Below are 21,278 nucleotides of genomic sequence, written 5' to 3'. Positions count from 1 at the left end.
TGCAAAGAAGAAGTGGAAAGTGCAAGAAGTGCAGGGATAAATATATATACTATATAAACTATATATGCTACAGTGGGTTAGCTGTTCAGTAGTGAGACGGCGAGGGGGAAGAAACTGTTTTTGTGTCTGGAGGTTTTGGCGAACAGTGATCTGTAGCGTCTACCAGAAGGGAGGAGTTTGAATAGTTTGTGTCCGGGGTGTGCGGGGTCTGCAGTGATTTTTCCTGCCCGTTTCCTGACTCTGGAGGTGTACAGGTCTTGGGTGGTGGGCAGGTTGGCACCGATGATCTTTTCTGCAGACCTGACTGACCGTTGGAGTCTGTTCTTATCCAGTTTGGTGGCCGATCCAAACCAGACAGTGATTGCAGTGCACAGAACAGACTCTATGACTGCGGTGTAGAACATGATCAGCAGCTCTTGAGGCAGGTTGTACATCCTAAGCTGGCGCAGGAAGTACATCCTCTGCTGGGCCTTCTTGATGATTGTGTTGATGTTGGGTTCCCACTTCAGGTTCCGGGAGATTGTGGATCCCAGAAACCTGAAGGATTCCACAGCCAACACAGTACTGTTGTATATGATGAGGGGGGGCAGTGCTGGGGGGCTCTTCCTGAAGTCCACTTTCATCTCCACAGTTTTAAGCGTGTTCAGCTCTAGGTTGTTGCGACCGCACCACAGGACCAGCTGTTCAACTTCCCGCCTATATGCAGACTCATCATCATCACGGATGAGGCCGATGACTGATGTGTCGTCTGCAAATTTTAGGAATTTAACAGATGGGTCTCCTGAGGTGCAGTCATTTGTGTAGAGGGAGAAGAGCAGTGGGGAGAGCACGCATCCCTGAGGTGCACCAGTGATGACTGACCGGGTGCTGGATGTTGTTTCACCCAGCCTCACCTGCTGCTTCCTGTCTATCAGGAAGTTTGTAATCCACTGACAGGTGGAGGCAGGCACAGTGAGCTGGGTGAGTTTGGTGAGGAGGACTTCTGGAATGATGGTGTTGAACGCCGAGCTGAAGTCCACGAACAGCATCCTTGCATAGGTCCCTGGGGAGTCGAGGTGTTGCAGGATGTAGTGCAGCCCCATGTTGACTGCATCATTCACTGACCTGTTTGCCCGGTAGGCAAACTGCAGAGGGTCCAGCAGGGGGCCTGTGATGCCCTTCAGATGGGTCAATACCAGTCTCTGAAAGGATTTCATGACCAAAGACGTCAGGGCGACGGGCCTGTAGTCATTCAGTCCAGTGATGGAGGATTTCTTGGGAACCGGGATGATGGTGGAGCGTTTGAAGCAGGCTAAATTAGCCTACTCCATCAGTTATTCACACCGTAGCCGTCTCGTAACCAGGCGAATCACATCGTATGCTAGCTACTACGGCTAACTTTTTATACAAATTTATCTGAAGGAAATACCCCTTGAAATGCATCATCTCGTTAAGTTACCGAACACATGTTTTAACGTTTTATATGCTAACATTACGGTCACATTTATGTGCTTGATTATTACTCCCCCACTTCCCATTGTACCTCAGCAATGCATTACGCCTCTGTGGATAATAAAGTAGCAGTGTAGTAGTATCAGTGGATGTTGAGTGAGTGAGAGTACTATTGCGGGTCGGGGAGGGTTACAGAACCACAGGCACAAGGTCGTAGCATCTAGTCCAATCTGAGGGATGTAGTTTAAATAAATGTACGGTATGGGTTTGCATTGATTGATTTTTTTTTTGCGAAGTTTCAGCTGGCATTTCGTACCTGCGTATTTTGACTAAGAATTGCGTGGTTAGTACACAAAATGCGTGCAGGTTGGCAGGTCTGCTATAGCTATATCAACACGATTGAGTTTAGTGCTTATTTATTTATTCACTTCTATTTGCATTGTTCATGTACATTTACATTTAGTCATTTAGCAGACGCTTTTGTCCAAAGCGACGTACAAGGGAGAGAACAGTCAAGCTACGAGCAATAGAGACCTAGTGTAACAATAAATACTACTTTACATAAGAAATAGAAAAACGAAATAGAAAAGAAAAAAGAAGTGCAGGAATATAAGTGCTGTAAGTGCAAGTTAAGCGCTAGTCAAGGTGCCAGTTAGGAAGGGAGGTGCTCTCTGAAGAGTTGGGTCTTCAAAAGCTTCTTAAAGGTAGAGAGGGACGCACCTGATCTGGTAGTGCTAGCTAGGCAGTTTGCTCCACCAACGTCTAACTACAAATGAAAATAGTCTGGATTGCCGTACTTGCACTTGCACAAACGGCAGTGCCAAACGATGCCCACTAGACACTAGCATCCTGGTGTAGTCCTTTTATTTATTTTATGACATCACGATGCCTCGTAGAATCATGACTATAAATGTGAAACGTAATTGTTAATGATACAAATATTCTTGTATTTATTATTAGTATAAGTATTTTAATCCGGGCATCTTGTGGTGTTTTGTGGAATCTCATTTGAGAAAACTCTGGCCGATTTACGACTGCTATTTCACGTTCTGAAAGTCTTCTGAAGTTCAGAACAAATCCCAGATGAGAAAACTTTCATGAATGTCTAATGTTTTCCTAAATCCACCGGAAGTGGAGTTCAGAAGAAATTCCTTCTTAAATTCTTCTCAACTGCGTTCGAGAATGAGGCCTATTGTTCCCAAGAATCTGCTGATACTGGGTGGAATCCATGCAACCCTCAACTTTGACAAATGTTCCAGTACCTGTGCTAGCCAAACAGCCCCATAGCATGATGAACCCTCCACCAAATTGTAGGCAGCAAGTTATTTTTCTGTGATGCAAAGCACTTATGGTTGTGACCAAATAACTCTCTTAGTTTCATCTGTCCACAGCACTTTACTCCAAAATGATTATGGCTTGTCCAGATGAGCCTTTGCATACCTCAAGCGACTCTGCTTGTGGTTAGTACGCAGAAAAGGCTTTTTATGCATTACCCTTCATTGGGCTGTCCTTGCGCAAAGTGCGATGGACTGTAGAACAATGACACCATCAGCAGCAAGATGTTCTTGGAGCTCTTTAGAGGTGGTCTGTGGTTTGTTTGAGAATATTCAAACCATTCTTCATCTTTGACTTCAGATATTTGTCTTGGCCTACCAGATCTTTCCTTCACAAGGACTGTTCCTGTGGCTTTCCATTTTCTTACTACATTTCTGACTGTGGAGACAGACACCTCAAACCTTTTTGATAACTTTTTATATCCCTCTCCTAATTCATATTGACGAATCATCTTAGTTTTTAGGTCATTAGAGAGTTCTTTTGAGGTCATCATGTTGCTACTTTCCAACAGAGAATGAAGGAGAAGCACACCTATCAATTAGCTATGTTAAATGAGCTTTCTCATGATTGGTTGCAACTTTATTTGCAGTTTAAGGTTTAATCAGCTAATCAAAATAATTTTGTGTAGGGATGCACGATACCACTTTTTTACAAACCGATACGAGTATGAGTATTTTTATTTGTGTACTTGCCGATACCGAGTACCGATACCGATACTTCTTAGATTTGGTCTCCATGAAAGTGCAATTCATTTGGAGGCAGATTTTATTTTATCCTCTGCAGATTATGTCAAGCCTATAGTACAAAATTAACAGAAGGCTATCCCAAACCAAAAATAAACAGAGCTTTCTGGTTTTAACACACAAAAAAAGCCTTCAAACAGACAATATCATCACATTAGACAAAATGCAAATATAACCAGATAAAGGCAATTCAATTTGCTGCATAGTTAACAACACAGTCTGCTTAACAAAAAGTGAACAGAACTATTACTGGATTAGCACAAGAGCACATTTCAGTTACAAAAGGAGCAGAAGAATCTCCTGCTCAAGTACACAAACAATCACTTAACCTATGTGGCACAGTCTTTCTCTCTACCTCTCTCTCTCTGTGTGTGCGTGCACGTTTTTTTCTTTTGCAAGACGTCAGTTAAGATTGGTTGCTTCGGTCTTGCGCCACTAGCATCAGTGAACTCTGTGTACTTAGCACTATGGTGCGTCTTCAGATGTTTAATCAAATTGCTTGTGTTAAACAGAGTACTTTCCTTTCCGCCCCTCGACACCGTAGCAGTGCAGATCTTACACTGTGCCTTACTCCTGTTGTCGTCATTTATCTTAAAATGAGCCCAAATCGCCGTTAAGGCAGCACAACGGAATTGCTAATCGCTAACGAGATGCTAGCAGCTAAATTTAGCGAAACCTGTATACTGAAATACTTTGACACTATGACAAACTTTCCTAACACAGTCAAACATCAAGCAAATGCAACACAAGACGGCAAATAAGCTACTTACTAGTCTGGCAGAGAATGGTAGGACAGGTAGGACAATAAATCACATTTTGTGTCAGCATAGCCCGGCCAGTTTGATGCAGTGAAATACTGATGAGTGGTATCGGTGCTTGGTATCGGCAATTCAACAACGAGTACGAGTACGAGTATTTTAACGAAGTATCGGCACCGATACCGATACTGGTATCGGTATCGGTGCATCCCTAATTTTGTGTTTCAATCAATCAGCATTTATTGACTACAGATATTCAAATCAACACAGTTAAAAGGGTGCCAACATTTTTGCACAGCCTGTTTTTCACATTCAATTTCATTTCAACTGCTAGATACTAATTTTTGTCTGAAAAACATCCCATTACACACCCATGACATATTACTATGATGTGTTCTTATCAAGACAGAGCAAATTAACATGCAACCTCAGAGGGGTGCCCAAACTTTTGCATAAAACTGTATACCCCCCCATTGAGCCAAGGTTCTGCAGAGGTTTTGCAAGGGCGTTTTTCCTTGCTTCTGTTGCCTTTGTGTTTGCTCCAGGGGTTCAGGCCCTGGGCTTTGTAGAGTGCTTTGAGACAATTTTATTGTTTTGGCGCAATATTAAATTGAACTGAATTGATATATGTGATTATACCGGTAGGTGATTATACATCATGGTTTATATATGTGATTTGAAAAGTACATTTGGTTTTGTTGTCTGTGAAAATATGTTCTAACAGGATGCTGTTCTGGTGTAAGAGATCTGACTAGTGTTACGACCCTGGCGGATCTAGGCCCCGCCCCATGATATTTGCATGCCTGTTCTGTCTCCTCAGTAGGTAATGGGGAGCAGGTGTACAACAGGTGTACCCCATGATTGGATGGCTACAAAAGCCCTGATCAGACAGAAGTCAGGAGAGCGTTGGATTGGAGTTTTGGATTGGTCGTTGGTGTTTGGATAGGAATTGGATTTGTGGATACTCGTTGGATTTTGGATTGCCGTCGCCGTCGTTTGCTTTATATTACCATTTAACTGACTTTACATTACATCTTTTGTTTCTCTCCACACCACACGTTTTCCTATAATTAATAGATAAATATATACTTGTAACCCTTAATAAATAACTTATTATTATTATGTCATAAATTCTGCGTGGCCTCCCCTTTATGTTTCGTGCCCGTGAGCTGGGTTCGTTACACTAGTAACCATGTGACCTGTTACACTGGTCTGAACAAATGCTTCAATGCCTGAAATAAATAAAATAAGTAAAAACCTCAGTAAGTGCCGGTGACACTAAGTAATAATACGCTTTTTGCTTTTTGAAGCTGAGGAACAACAAACTGTTGACTCAACTAAACTTTCTTTATATCTGCTTTCTTTATTTTTCATTGTCAGATTTAAAATTTAAAAAATTATAAAACCACTTACTTAAGTGTCTTCAGTTTGCAGTGAGAGTCCTCCAGTAAAGCAGAAATCTTCACTTTTGATTCCTTCCCACTCAGATCCAGCTCTGTCAGGAGTAAGGGGTTTGTACCCAGAACTTTAGTCAGCTCAACACAGGCTTTCTCTGCAGCATCACTCTTCAACAACCTGTAGAAAAAAAGAATATATTCCTAGTTATGACATGTTGAGCCATACCTCTCCTTCTCAGATCACACCATGCTTTATGCAGCATGCTTTTTCATTAAGCAGATGTCATAAACAAAAAATGAAAATTTACATGCAATGCATTATACATTAATTTAGTGCAACATTCAATGGACTTCTCAGCATCACATGCAAATCACTTCTTATTAAGCATAGGGTACATGAAACCAAAATCCAACCAAATTTCACGTCATTGTAAAAGTTGTTTTGAAGTGATAAATAGCATAATCTGGTGGGCTCATCATCATATGAGTTATATTCAGCATCTGAGATGAGACGAAAGTCGTTTCTGCCAGAAAATGTCGTACTTAATTTGGTTTTGAACAAAAGTTAGCAAAGTCTCCTTCCTTTTTTAAATACCTGTATAGGAGATGTGTGTATGTGCTGGTCAACTATCATTGCTGACCCTCCTAGCAGAGGCCAGGGTTTGGTGAAATGCTCTTAGATTTAAATGTTTTTGACCATGCTGATGTTACCCCGTCATTCTTAGACAGATTTGTCCCTCATTACATCAAAGTGACGAACTCTAGCTACTGCATAGATCTAGAAAGAACCTTGTCTCTATGTCTAATGAGCTAGTTAATGTGGGCAACGATGTGCTTAGTAAATTGTAGTCGATTAATTTGATCAGTTGTTGCAGCCCTACATTAAATGAAGCAATACAAGTCAAAGTGGTAATGGAGAGCTGGACATATTAATAGTATAAATTATTTAAATACACAAATTAGCATCTTTACTGTGCTTATGATTCTTCTTCCAAGCACTGTTCAGACTAGTTTTTAAGTTGAGTTAGGAAGTTTTCTTACCTCAGTCTCTTTAGTCCACAATTTGGATCATCAAGTAAATTATGCAAATCAGTGAGCAGCTCCACTCCAGAGTGTCCAGGGTCGTTCCTTCTCAGGTCCAGCTCCACCAGGTGTGAGGGGTTTGATTTCAGAGCTGAAGTCAGAGCAGCGTATCCATCTCCTGTTACACCACAGTCAGAAAGTCTAGAGAGAAGAAAGATGTCATGATGGAGTCACAAATGGTTGCTGATTATTTATTTACTGAGTGGCTTAAGACCCCCTCAGAGGAAAGAACAGGCCATTTATATAAAGTATCTTCATAAATAATTCAATGGAGAAAAAAACCTTTCACATTCTTTTAATATTTTAATCATTAATAATTTGAATACTCTGTTTCATCATATCCTTTTTGTCTTTTTACTTACAGCAGTGTCTGTAGTTTACAGTCTGTATTCCCCAGGAGAGTAGAGATGTGCTTGACTCCTGAGACTCCTAGCTTATTTTCACTCAGATTCAGCTCTATCAGGTGTGAGGGGTTTGATCTGAGAGCTGAAGTCAGAGCAGCACAGCCTTCTGCTGTTATACCACTGTCATTAAGCCTGTAGAAACAGAGTAGAGAGAGAGAGAAGGAAAAGAGTATAGGTGAGTATGGGTCCCCCCTGTTGAGTCATGGTTCCTCCCAAAATCTCTTCCTTCTGTTCATTTTAGGGAGTTTTTCCACTGCCTAGCACATCAATTAGATAACCATAGCAACCAGGAAACACAATGTTAAGTTTAATTTCTCAAAATCAGCTCACCAATAAAAAGCAGTCTTAGGTTGTGTGTGTGTGTGTGTGTGCATGCAGGGAGGGGTGTAGGTGTAGTTTTTTGAAATGTCTATCCCTACTTCATGCAACTTTGAAATGGTTAGTAGTGCTCACACCACAACTACATGGCATGACGTAATGTTCAATAAACTGTGGTTAATACACGGATGTGGTCAATACATGGGTTTGTTTTATAAAATGTAATTAAATTATGTAATGCGGTGTATATACGGTGCCATTTATAGTCTGGAAATACAACAGCTATACAGCTAAACTTGAGATTAAACTTAAAAACAGCCTTACAACACCACCATATCAAAGTGTGGTGCAAGATTGAAAGTTTAAAATGACTTGAGGAAGGCTGAAGGCAAGCAGCTTAAGCCTGATCTGAAACACTAACACACACCAAGAGTTTGGCTCAGCCTGTGAAGTAGAATTAACAACACGTATTCCAAAACTAGGAACATAATAGCCATGTTTCCACTATCGGGCCAAATGTGTGCGAACTACTGCGTGCCAAAGCCAGTTCCACTGTTCCGGGGCTCTATCGTGCCTCCTTGGGGCTTCCTCAGGGGCTTTTGGGCCAAACAGGGCTAACTGGTGCTCGCGGCTGTGTCAAGGTCAAAGCGAAGTTTGCGGAGTCAGGTTAGAGTGGTTCAGCGCCAAAAGTAGGCACTATCAAATAACCTTAACGGATATTTGTAAATAGACAATTGTTGGATCTGGTCAGCATGCAAAATCAGGGCTCTGCTTAATATTTGTTCCAATAAAAATGTGTAAAGGTAGCTTGATTAGGTATGGGAGAACAACCTACAAGATTGTAATTTCTTTGATAGATGTCTGTTCGGTTCACAGGCATAAAAGCTAATAAATATGAAGTTGCACAACAACCAGGGTGTACAACCAAAGCCTGTGTCACGTTAGTTTGCATCTCAGTTTAGCATGCTACTACCCAGAAGATAAACAGCGATTTAAAAGTTGTTTGTTTTACTTTTTTTGCTTAGATTTTTTTAAAAGTTACCGAGACACTATGCAATGTAGAAACCCATTTATTTAAACTGAAAAATACGTCTGAGGGGATTTGCGAGGTGTGTCAGCCAGCTATCTAAAGTTAGCATGCTACTGCCCAGTACTACTGCTGGGTAGTAGCATGCTAACTTTAGACGCAAACTAAGCCAAGTTACTTAAAGTGGCAATAGAAGTTCACGTATTCAGTGTGTTCAAATAACAAGATTAAATATAAACAAATCAGGATTTGGTGACATTTCATGAAATAAATGCAACACTTTTGGACTCCGTTACATATTTGATCCTGATTTGTATATACTAAATCTTGTTATTTGAACACACTGAGTACAACTTGTATTGCCCCTTTGAGAAACTCGGTTTTGTTGGCATCTCTCCTTTTAGGCTTCAGTTTGAAGTTGCTGATCTGAAGAGAGGTATGTCAAAGAAACTAAACGTATATTTATAAGTGATAAACTCTCAAAGTCATGGTGTAATGGTGACATAACGGTGTATATACTAAAAGATTGTGAACTGCAACATGTGATGCATACGATGTGATATTTAATGCATTTATCTTGTTTTGTCTTATGCCATGAGGTTCCTAGCATACATTTTCCCTCTGCTAACAGGCTAATATCCAGTGTGTTTGACAACTGCATGTTACAGACTGTCTCGTTGTATGTTATTGTGTACAGTGTACAGAGCTCCACTTCGCTGGAACAAAGCATCAGAACTTCAGTGCGTGGCCATTTCTTGCCCAGCAAACAGACTCACACAGAACACAACGCAGGACTTGTTACAACGGTGCCGTGATCCGGATACAATTATTGACTTTTTGGCTCTGGTCACCCTGATGGGCCACTTGGACGGTTGTTCATGGATATACGAAAAGCCTTTCCAGTCTGAATCTCATTATTTCTTTCAAAGTGTTTTATTGATGTCTGCGTAAAGCTTTTATGTCTAATTATAAGCATCACTTGTACTCAACAGTTTTATTATTTTGACTGTTGATTTTTAACATGTGTGAATGCATTATTTTTGCTTGTATCTGTTGCATCTTACTTTCCATTCCATGTGAAAAACTTATATTAGGAAAATGTGAATGTTAGTTACTCATTTATGAATGGTGACACTTTACAATAAGGCTCCCTTTGCCAGTTATACATGTTAGTAGCTGATTAATAGATGATGATGTGTTTCACACTTTACAATAAGGCTCCCTTTGCCAGTTATAAATGATAGTAACTGATTAATAGATGATGATTTGTTTCACACTTTACAATAAGGCTCCCTTTGCCAGTTATACATGTTAGTAGCTGATTAATAGATGATGATGTGTTTCACACTTTAAAATAAGGCTCCCTTTGCCAGTTATAAATGATAGTAACTGATTAATAGATGATGATTTGTTTCACACTTTACAATAAGGCTCCCTTTTGCCAGTTATACATGTTAGTAACTGATTCATAGATGATGATGTGTTTCACACTTTACAATAAGGCTCCCTTTGCCAGTTATAAATGATAGTAACTGATTAATAGATGATGATTTGTTTCACACTTTACAATAAGGCTCCCTTTTGCCATTTATACATGTTAGTAACTCGTAAGATTAATGAGTAGTAAGCAGTAACTGGATCTTGGATGGATGGATGGATACTTTATTATTCCCGAGGGAAATTTTAGGCCATCCAGTAGCATCCAGACACAACATACACAAATCACATACACATAGGGAGAACACGTTCAAAAGGAGTGGGGTAGTAACCAGTACCGTAACGGAAACACGAGAGCCCCTCCCCCCCACATATAGGCAAGATATCAAAACTCAAGCTCCCTATTTGCCGTGGGTGCGCCGGTCTGTGACCTTCTGACCTATGTCGTCACGTCACTAGGCTACCTGACAAAGAAAGCACATTTAAATATATTTTTCTTTATTTCTATATCAACTCTGGAAACACAGACAAGACAATAAGGACATAGTGTGCATCCCGTGTAATTCAAATTGAAAGAAGAAAAAAAAACGTTTTTGTTTTACATTTTTTTGTGGGGGGGGGGGGGGGCACGCGAGCCCCCCCCCCACAGTGCGGGGGTAATCTCTACGTGCTGGTGGTAACAGATACAAGAATGGTAGGGAGTGTGCAATGGGCTAGTATAGCCAGTTAAGGGATAGACAGTGGGTTGCCAAAATGGGGATCTTACCAAATAGTGAGCCTACATCCATGTGTTAAGAACTGTGTTATAACTCATTTATAATGGCTTATTAATGACTTACAAAGGTTTTACAACCTAATTAATAACCTATTTATAAACCATTTATAAACCTTTATAAAGGGAACCTTATTGTAAAGTGGTACCCTCTTCTGTATGCCGTTGGAACAGAGGTTAGTTAAAGTGCTTTTGGAATACTGGTCAGTACTTTTGTAAAACTAAGGGTAGTGAGTGCTTCAACATGGAGAAGGTGTTATTATTGTAACTCAGTTGCTTGTCACAGATCATACAATTCATCTACGAATAAAAAAGATACTCATTAAACTAAAGGTCCGTAACAACATGAAATAACACAATAATAGGCTAATGTCAGGGAAGTCATACAAGCTACAAACAGACCTTATTAGGAGAAATCAAATCAAAGTGTTCCCACACGGGTGACGACTTTCTCTTCCTAACTGGCTCCATAACTCTATCTCAAATAATCTATAGTACTATCTATACTACAAACAATCTAAATCTCCAACTACCGCTAAATCAACTACCGCTAAGTCTCTAACCATCGCTATGTCTCTAACTATCTCTGTCTCCAACCACTAACAACAACCACGAATACGAGATGGGAATTGGGACATCTTATAAAGTCGAAGCGTCCCGCCAAAAGTGAACGAACGAAACACTTCGTGAAGCACTTCACTCAAATGAGGCTTCGGACGTCACCAGTGACGTAATTTCGGCAAAACGATACAAGCCTCGATACACGCTCCTTCTGGAAGTGCTTCACTTTCGCGACACACGCTCCGAAGCCTCGGGTTCATTTGTAACATCACTACTGTTCATAGCCTTGCCGAGTGTGACTCGTGTTTTGTTTTACGCTACGGCGTGAGTTAGATAGTTTAGTTAAGTTAAAGAGTAAGACTCTGTTTTGTTTCTTTCTGCGCCTTAAGTGCCAGTTTCCTGAATTTCCTCCAGTGCTTCGAGCCTGCGTCCCTATGTAGGGTTTGCCTGCATGCAAGAGGATCTGTTTCCTCGTCATCTGTGTCTCTACAACCTGTGGTCTGTCTTGTCTGTTCCGTTTGCCATAAACTCTGTTTCTCATCTCTGAGTCAGTTAGTTCCGTGACAGCCTGTTACAACTTTTAAAAAAAATGTATTTGCCCTATGTTATAAACACGATGCTGGCAGGCTATATAGACACAGTGCGTGTCATGATCCACAACAATCGTGGATCAAATATCAACATATTATACAAATCACAGCTGCCTTAAATGAACACAATATGTAGGGATGTTTAATTACCATCACATTCAGAATGGATTATTATTAAAGCTAATTCATTGCAAGGAATGAAGGATTAGCATGTTATGATAGCCCACCTTGACTGGTGTGCTTTAAACATGGCTTATGTATTTCACTAACTGAGACACATTAGCATGCTGTGATATCTAAGAGGAAACTATGCTTATGCAATATATACACTGTAAACCTGAACAAGTTCACAGTACTTAAAACTTTTGATGTAACCAATTACATAATAAAATTTGAGTACATATATTATTATTTTTAAGTAAACTTAACTTAAAAATGATACATCGGCTATACTGATTTATTTTGTTATCGTTTTCATAATTTTTAAGTTCTCTGAACTCATATTCAAATATTTTTATACTTACATCTTTTAACCTCTATGTACTAAATTATTTTCACTCAACAACACAAAATAAAATTAAGTTTTAAGCCTTAAAAATCAAGTTCAGTGCACTTAATATTGGTTTAATATTGAGTTCAACTTAATAACTTAAATAAACTTACTTTTTTAAGTGAACTCTGCTTGATTATTCTGAGTAGGTAATACTTAAATAGCTTTTTTTAAGTGAGCACTACTTATTTTCAATTATTGACCACATGTACTGATTTTCTGGTTCTGTTTACAAACTGACTTTTAATTAATATAACGACCCTGGCAGGTTTAAGCCAATTTACTGCAATCTACTATCAACTTGAAAGTAATAATGCTAATCTCTTTTGTTCTCGTGGCTTAAGCCTTAAGAGGCCCAGGCCTGTTTGACTTCTTTAGTCTCACATGCCTTGATGTTTTTGTATATTTCCCCTAACTAAAAGTATTGATGCACAAGTGGTATATATGATTATGTTATAGAAGACATCAGCAATAACAACATTAGAGTAGAAGAAATGTAGTAAAATAAAATTGTATTTAAATCAAATGTAAAATCACCCTTACGAAAACCTTCATTCAGAGCTGCTCAGAATTTGTACAAAAAAACATTGTAAAGATTTTGGACCGAGACTTTTGAACTCTGAACCTTGTAAACATAGGTGTTGGCTATACATATGTGAGTTTAGCATTCAGAAAGTGTGTGTGGTTTCACTACTACATATTTATAATAGCAGAGTGACCTGTGCCTCTCCAAAATGTGTGTCCCTACAAATGCATATTGATGAGTTAGCTGGGACACCTCAGACAAAGACAATGGCCATTACGTAATGGCCCTGGAATGTCTTTGTGGCCCACTACCCCCACAGGTTTTCTCGCCACACCATGGCCCAATAGAGATCACTGAATCACCATTACTTATCATATGAATAGCTGTCATTTGCTAATGTGTGGGTCCTTAGGAGCAGAAACCTCACTCACAGACTGAAATGTGCAAGAGATCAGCTCTATTCTCCTTACAAAGTGCTTATTTATATTTTATTTTCGAACTGTATATATATTTAAAAGTAAAGGGTTCAAGGTTGCTGTGGGTGTTCTTTTTATGTCTTTAGGACAACAACTTGTGAAGTTTTAACAAGAATTTTAAGCGTTAAGGGACCCTGGCCATTAGCACTGGTTGGTCTGAAAATAGCCCTAGCTCACACTTGCCCGATAGTGGAAACGCAGCTATTCTGAACTCATCACTGCAAAGCCATCATCAAACAGATCAATTATAGTTCCTGCATTCTCATTTATTCATAAACATAGAATAGAAAGGTTTCAGACATACATGTAAGAAGCAAAATTATATTATAACTTCTAAAAATACATTTGAACCATGCATGTTAAGAGGAACAGAAAGAAAACTACCTGCCTAAGAAACTCAAAATGAATTGTTATGCATGAAGAGGAAATGTTATTTTCCAACTACACATATGGAAAACATGGCAACACTCACTTAAGTGTCTTCAGTTTGCAGTGTGAATCCCCCAGTAGAGCACAGAACTGCTTCACTCCTGAGTCTCCTGGTTTCTTCCCACTCAGATCCAGCTCTGTCAGGAGTAATGGGGTTTTACCCAGAACTGAAGTCAGATAAGCACAACCTTTATCTGCAGCATCACTCTTCAACAACCTTCAGAGAGAGGAGGAATATGTTTACATCAGACAAATAACAAATCAGACAAAATAACAGCCAATACAATGTATTACACATTTAACCCTCCATAACCTCATAATATCTGTAATCTCTGTAAATTCGTTGTTCACATTCTCTCACCATGGTGTCATGAGCTGTGAATTTTCTTTTAAAATTATTTAAATAATCAGTTGTATTTGTTAAAATTCTCACCTCATTGTCTTCAGTTTACAATGTGGGTCATTAAGTAAATTATGTAAATCAGTGAGGTGCTTCACTCCAGAGTCTCCAGGGTCGTTCCCTCTCAGGTCCAGCTCCACCAGGTGTGAGTGGTTTGATTTGAGAGCTGAAGTCAGAGCAGCGTATCCATCTCCTGTTATTCTACAGTCAGAAAGTCTACCAGAAAGGAGAAATTTCATTGATGAATCGGTTTTAAATTGTTGTTGATTAACTGATTACTGCTATTAACAAATGTTTTTGGTCTTGTTCATACATTTATTGTTTTTCAAAAACAAAACCGTATATGGTTTGGGCTTTCAAACCAACACTACATATACCAGTCAGTATATGTAAACCAGCATTTAATGAATGTAACATTTTCAGATGATTTATTCATTATTGAAAATAACTTTCTGCCAGTTTCATCAGTTTCTGCTCATTAAACATTTTTTACTTACAGCAGTGTCTGTAGTTTACAGTGTGGATTCTCCAGTAGAAGAGAAATCTGCTTCACTCCTGAGTCTCCTAGTTTATTCCCACTGACATTCAGCTCTATCAGGTGTGAGGGGTTTGATCTGAGAGCTGAAGTCAGAGCAGCACAGCCTTCTTCTGTTATACTGCTGTCATTAAGCCTGGAGAGAAGAGAGAAGGCAGAAAGCATTTGTTCATATCTCAGTTCTCAAATGAGGGCCTCCACAAACCCAGGGTGGTCCCCCACAAAACAAAACAAATAGTCACAAGTCAAAAGTCTTAAAAAAAAACATAAAAACCATAAATAAAGTTATAGTATTTTCAGCATTACAGATCTGATAGTGGAGAGAAGAGGTGCACCTCATTCCCAACACCCTTGAATGTATCTTTGTCTAAAGTGCAGCACTTGAATCACTACCAGTCAACAGCTACAGGTCACCAATTCTTACAATTCTCCTATTTTTCATGAACATTTCCTAAACACACATCATGTACATAACATGACTAGTGAGAAAATAACTTCTAGCAAAACACCTTAAAATGTTTCTAAAAAAGGAAATGGGAAACAACTTGTAATATTTGGAAATGTCACCCTCCAAATAGATGAATGAAAACATGGCAACACTCACTTAAGTGTCTTCAGTGTGCAGTGTGAATCACCCAGTAGAGCACAGAACTGCTTCACCCCTGAGTCTCCTGGTTTCTTCCCACTCAGATCCAGCTCTGTCAGGAGTAAGGGGTTTATACCCAGAAATGAAGTCAGATGAACACAGGCTTCCTTTGCAGCATCATTCTTCAACAACCTACAGAGAGAGGAAGAATATGTTAATGTAAATAACCATTAATTAACTGCTGATGAATGCTGATACAATCTTCCTAAATATTTGACTGAGGTATCAGGTCGATAACAGAGAAAACATAATTTTATATAATTACAAAAATCACAAATCAACCAAAGACATATATCATATATCTCAAATATGATTTTCAGTGCTCAATCATGTTGACAGTGCTTTGGCTCATTTCTGTATATTTTAAATCTGTTGTTTGCATTCTTCTGTAAATTATTAATTTGGTTTGTATTAATCATATTATCTCACCTCAGGGTCCGAAGTTTACAATTTGGATCATTAAGTAAATTATGTAAATCAGTGAGCAGCTCCACTCCTGAGTCTCCAGGGTCGTTCCCTCTCAGGTCCAGCTCCACCAGGTGTGAGGGGTTTGATTTCAGAGCTGAAGTCAGAGCAGCGTATCCATCTCCTGTTACACTACAATCTGACAGTCTGGAGAGGGGAGAGAACTTCTTATTGCTCTTTTATATTCAATTGCTAACAAACTATTTATTTAAAAAGCTGCAAACAAATTGGCTAGTGTATATAAGTAAGATATTATATAATTGAAATTGCAAATTATTGATATATGTTTCTTCCAAAGAATTTAAAGGCTAATGCTCTGATTTTAAAGGCGTAAAACTTTATTTCATCGTGCTTCTCAGACAAAGAAATTCTGTCATCAGATTTTGAAGAAAGTGTATATTTATTAGCCGATGAAAAATCCCTTTATAGTTTATATTAAAACTACACTGTAGATGATGATGCTAATAATCTGATTGCTGTTGTACATCATAACTCACTCCAGTTTCTGCAGTTTACAGTCTGTATTCTCCAGTAGGACAGAGATGTGCTTCACTCCTGAGTCTCCTAGTTTATTCCCACTCAGATTCAGCTCTATCAGGTGTGAGGGGTTTGATCTGAGAGCTGAAGTCAGAGCAGCACAGCCTTCTGCTGTTATACTGCTGTCATTAAGCCTGTAGGGAGAGAGAGAGATAGAAACTAAATCAAGTCTTTGATCAAATGTGTGTATAGTATAGTGTTTTTCACGCTGATTATTGGAGTCAAAAGCAATGCAATCTCCATTAGTCCACTTTGTATATGCTATGTATATGTGGCCATAATATTTCATTCCCGCATTGATTTTCTCACATTTTTCCTTTGTGTCATTTAACTTATTGTTTAATAAAACCTCTAGACTCGAGACGTTTGGGTCGTCCCTAGAGTTTCTAAAGCTAAAGTCTGAGTATGGGCCCCCTAACCCTACACCCACCCCCACGTCTACACATCTACAAATGGTATCTGTTCAAGAGAACCTTTTAGTTTTAAAAGGACAGAATAAAGTGCATACTATACTTGATGTAGTGACTCATGAGTAGAGGAAGAGGTGGAAAGTGAAGTAACCTTTAGAAATAATTATATATTGCCATAATTGTGTGTGGACAACTTGCCATAATTGTGTGTGGACAACAAGAGTTGTATTTGGTCAGCTAGCTTTAAAGCAGCAATAAGGAGTTCTGTTCCAAAATTAGCAAGTTAACTACTTAAAGGCATGCAAAAACTTTGCAAACACCACCAACAGTCCAGTTGACATTGATAGAAGCTTGCCAACACACTAACTGGTGTCTTTTGGCATTTTTTTCCATTTTTGCAGGGTGTTCCAGCCCGGAACACAGAACTACATAGGGCATATCCTGGATGGCTAGTGGGAAATACACAGGTATTTATATTTATCTGTTCTTCACATGACCATATGCTATCAAAATTAATTTGAGGATGGTACCAAAACTAGTTGCCTATAAAACCATACCTCAAAAAGTGTCAATTGTTGCATAGTGTTACTTTAAAACCTTTTTTTTAGATTTTGTTTCTACTAGTCTAATCTATTTATCTGTAGGGACAAATTAAACTACCAAACCAACATATTCTCTCTGAAAATTGTTTTGTTTTTCTTCTTCCCCTCCCATCACCTGTGTTTTAATGTCCAGTAATATGACGAGTAGTTGTGTTTTTTACAGTGTTGCCGTGCTGTAGCTTTATTACGAAGCTCCTGCAAGCTAATGGTATGGGGACCCCGTAGGGGGGTTCTGGACATGTCATCGTATTCTCCTGCATGGAATCATAGATTTCATAAGGGAATTTTCATGGAATTGTCGTTGTTGTTGTTTTTCAAACTGTTGTTACTTGTTATATGTTATAGTGTTATACGTTATTTTTTGGTATATGTTATTGTTTGGTATATGTTATTTTTGATATGTTATTTTGTTATCATGCTGTCTACTGCGTAGATGTTGGCTGCCAAGTATTTTGGTGTATGCGACAATAAACACTTTGACTTTGACTTTGACTTTGCCGTGGACTATCATAATCAGCTATCACTATCATAATCGGGGGCCTCTTCCAGCTCAGGAAGCCTGCTTTGCCTCCCCTGCTACTGAATATAACGCTCAGGGGGGCAAACTCATCAGGGGTGAAAAAGGTGACAAAGATGCAAACTCCCTAGGGGGATCCGGGGGCATGAGAGCGAGATCGTTTTTTACAGTTTAGGTTGGTTTGGGTAAGAATATCAGGGTAAGCCAATCATAGGCAGAATAGGGATCGGTTGGACACTGTGGATAACCCTGGGATCTTTGGTGGTTCACTAGCTATAGCTAGCTATGGGCATGGGCAGTGTGCATATCATACCAAGTCAAGCAGCCCTTTACACAGCATCTACTGTTCTGAGATAATTTACGGTATTGTAAGAATTATTATACACATGCGCAGATGCGTGTGGAAACTGTACTTGCACACTGGAAATGTATTTTAACTGTCTTTTCTTCCCAAGCATTAAGAGGTATCAGTAGCTAGTTAACTAGCAAATTACACTGTGATTTATCATCACACATCACAAGTTGTTTTATTAATCATCTTGGTCAACATGTGTGACAACAAGAAGCATTGTGAAGTAATGTTAATCCTTTTTTGGCTCTATATAGCAGAACTCAGGAAAACTGATGTCATAGGCTAGCCATCCCACCAAATGCTTGTAAACTGAAAGCCCTCTCCTGCTGCAGACTAGGCGTTACAGGACTTCTGGCAAACCATTAGAATGGGGGATCAAAAATGTATAAACAGACACTGGAACATTTTGTCGCCCCTCCACACAACCTGTCTTTGTCATTATTAGGCCTTATTCTCTGTGGTGACACAATCAAATCAGTGGGATGACATTTTAGTGCCACTTGAAAAAAGTTGTGATATGCCGAGTCATAAAAAAACTGATTATGTCATAATATGTTGAGAGCAAAGTCATAGTATTTTCAGCATTAAGGATCTGATAGTGGAGAGAAGAGGTTCACCTCATTCCCAACATGTCCCAGCACCCTTGAATGTATCTTTGTCTAAAGTGCAGCACTTGAATCATCGCTGTTCTGGTGTAAGGGATCTGTGCTGACTAGTAACCATGTGACCTGTTACACTGGTCTGAACAAATGCTTCAATGCCTGAAATCAATAAAATAAGTATGTAGGAAAAACCTCAATCAATGCCAGTGATATAATATAACAATAAGCTTTTTGCTTTTTGAAGCTGAGGAACAACAACCTGCTGACTAACTAAACCTGCTTTCTTTATTTTTCATTGTTAGGTTAAGAATAAAAATGCTCAATCAACTAAAACCACTAACTTAAGTGTCTTCAGTTTGCAGTGAGAATCCTCCAATAGAGCACAGAACTGCTTCACTCCTGAGTCTCCTGGTTTTTTCCCACTCAGATCCAGCTCTGTCAGGAGTAATGGTTTTTTACCCAGAACTGAAGTCAGATGAACACAGGCTTTCTCTGCAGCATCACTCTTCAACAACCTGTAGAACAAAATAATACATTCCTAGTTATGACCATGTTGAACCATACCTCTCCTTCTCAGATCAAACCATGCTTTCGGTGCCATGCTTTTGTCATTAAGCAGATGTTATTAACAAATAATGAAAGCTTACATGCAATGCATTAATACATCAATACATCCCTCATTACAGAAATAACCTTGTATCTATGTCTTATGAGCTAGTTAATGCGGGTAACGATGTGCTTAGTGATGATGTCGATTTTAGTGGATTCATGTGTTTAGCTGTTGCAGCCTTACAAAAAATGCAGCAATACAAGCCAAAGGGGCAACAGACAGCTCGAAATATTAAGAGCTGGGGCGATTTGGGTGGCGCACTGCCAAACAGGATAAGGAGAGATTTTTTTTCTGTCCGATTATTCCACAAGACCGTCTGATCTGCCTCTGAATGTCATTGTCCAATCAGGCTAAAGTCGTGCTTAAAATGGTCCTGCCCCTTTTGTGGCGATTTTGGGCATATTGAAAATCACCCCTCTCTCATAGTGTCACGTCACAGCCCGGACCTGCACCAGCCACGCCCCCTTTGGTTTCCACCCGCTCACTTGCACCACGTTCACACTCACCGGAATACTAATCACCCACACCCTTCACTCTGTGTCTGGTATCACACTAGTCGGATTACCTTCGAGTTCCTGCTTGCCTGACGTTTGTATCACCATAGTTCGCATTCGAGTTTGCCTTTGTTCTGTTCATAGCCTTAGTTATAGTTCTGTTTATAGCCTTGCCGAGTGTGACTCGTGTTTTGTTTTCCGCTGCGGCGTTGAAGTAGATAGTTTAGTTCAGTTAAAGAGTTAGACTCTGTTTTGTTTCTTTCTGCGCCTTCAGTGCCAGTTTCCTGAGTTTCATCCAGTGCTTCGAGCCTGCGCCCCTCCGTGGGTTTTGCCTACGTGCAAGAGGATCTGTTTCCTCGTCATCTGTGTTCCCTACAACCTGTGGTCTGTCTCGTTTGTCCCTGGCTGTTCCATTTGCAATAAACTCTGTTTCTCAAGAATTATCATCTCTGTGTCGGTCCGTTCAGTGACACATAGACTCTCATTTAATTTAATTCTTTTCACAAAACAGGGCTGTCAATGCGATCTCTATGGGTTCTGGGAGGCCTCGCCCCAATGTGCTTTCATCATACGTAACTGCGAAAAGCGCAGGCAGTGGCTTCAATCAAGTCACATTTTGTCAAGATGGCTAGAGTTCAGGGCAACAACTTGATTCTCTCTTTGAAAGAAACTCCTTTTAGTCAACGAACTGATCAAGATATATTGGCAACAAAAAAGATTAGGACCTAGACCAAATGTATCCATTCAACAGGTTTCTACAAAGGGGGGAGGATTTTCCTACACCCGAGGATTTTCCAAGAATTGGTACGAAAGACAATCGTGGCTAGCAGGCTGTGAAGTGGCTAACGCGGTCTGTATTTCTATATACCACTGTCACTTTTCATAGGTTTCACAGTGTGAATGTTCACTCCATGCATGCTACTTGCACTAACACAGAGTTATTTTCTATGTGATAACTTATTTTGCTTTTGTACGCCACTACTTATACATAAATATTGTTGGTTTTGACCTATATGTTGCCCCCTTCTTTATGTTGTTACTGGGCATATCATGTGTCCTGTTAAGCTATTACCATCATATAACAATTGAGTAATGTGAATAATGAATAAGTGGGATAATTTATTGTGGAGCCACATCATTATGAAGGCTTATGAAGGCTCCTGGATGCAACTTTCTCCCATAGCTTTCCACCTGTAATCTTTCTGTTGTGTGCTGCCATCTAGTGGACAAAAAGGTATTGCTGTATGACTTAATCAGCTAACAACGAACTG

The 21,278-nt window shown here is 39.5% G+C and overlaps 1 protein-coding gene across 1 annotated transcript in view; it reads right to left on the bottom strand.

The window, feature by feature from the left end:
• Positions 1-21,278, bottom strand: part of LOC116225261 (ribonuclease inhibitor-like) — a 167,498-nt gene that overhangs the window by 22,714 nt on the left and 123,506 nt on the right. Inside the window, exons 8-9 of the mRNA XM_042702779.1 lie at positions 13,881-14,054; positions 7,110-7,283 (exon numbers count right to left, since the gene is read on the bottom strand). Coding sequence (XP_042558713.1) covers positions 7,110-7,283; positions 13,881-14,054 — 348 coding nt within the window. The remainder of the gene's footprint in view (positions 1-7,109; positions 7,284-13,880; positions 14,055-21,278) is intronic.

This window comes from Clupea harengus, chromosome 20 (assembly GCF_900700415.2).
Source record: "Clupea harengus chromosome 20, Ch_v2.0.2, whole genome shotgun sequence".
NCBI classification, from domain to species: Eukaryota; Metazoa; Chordata; class Actinopteri; order Clupeiformes; family Clupeidae; genus Clupea; species Clupea harengus.
Note: the sequence above shows the minus strand (reverse complement) of the source record. Positions and strands in the feature narration are given on the sequence as shown.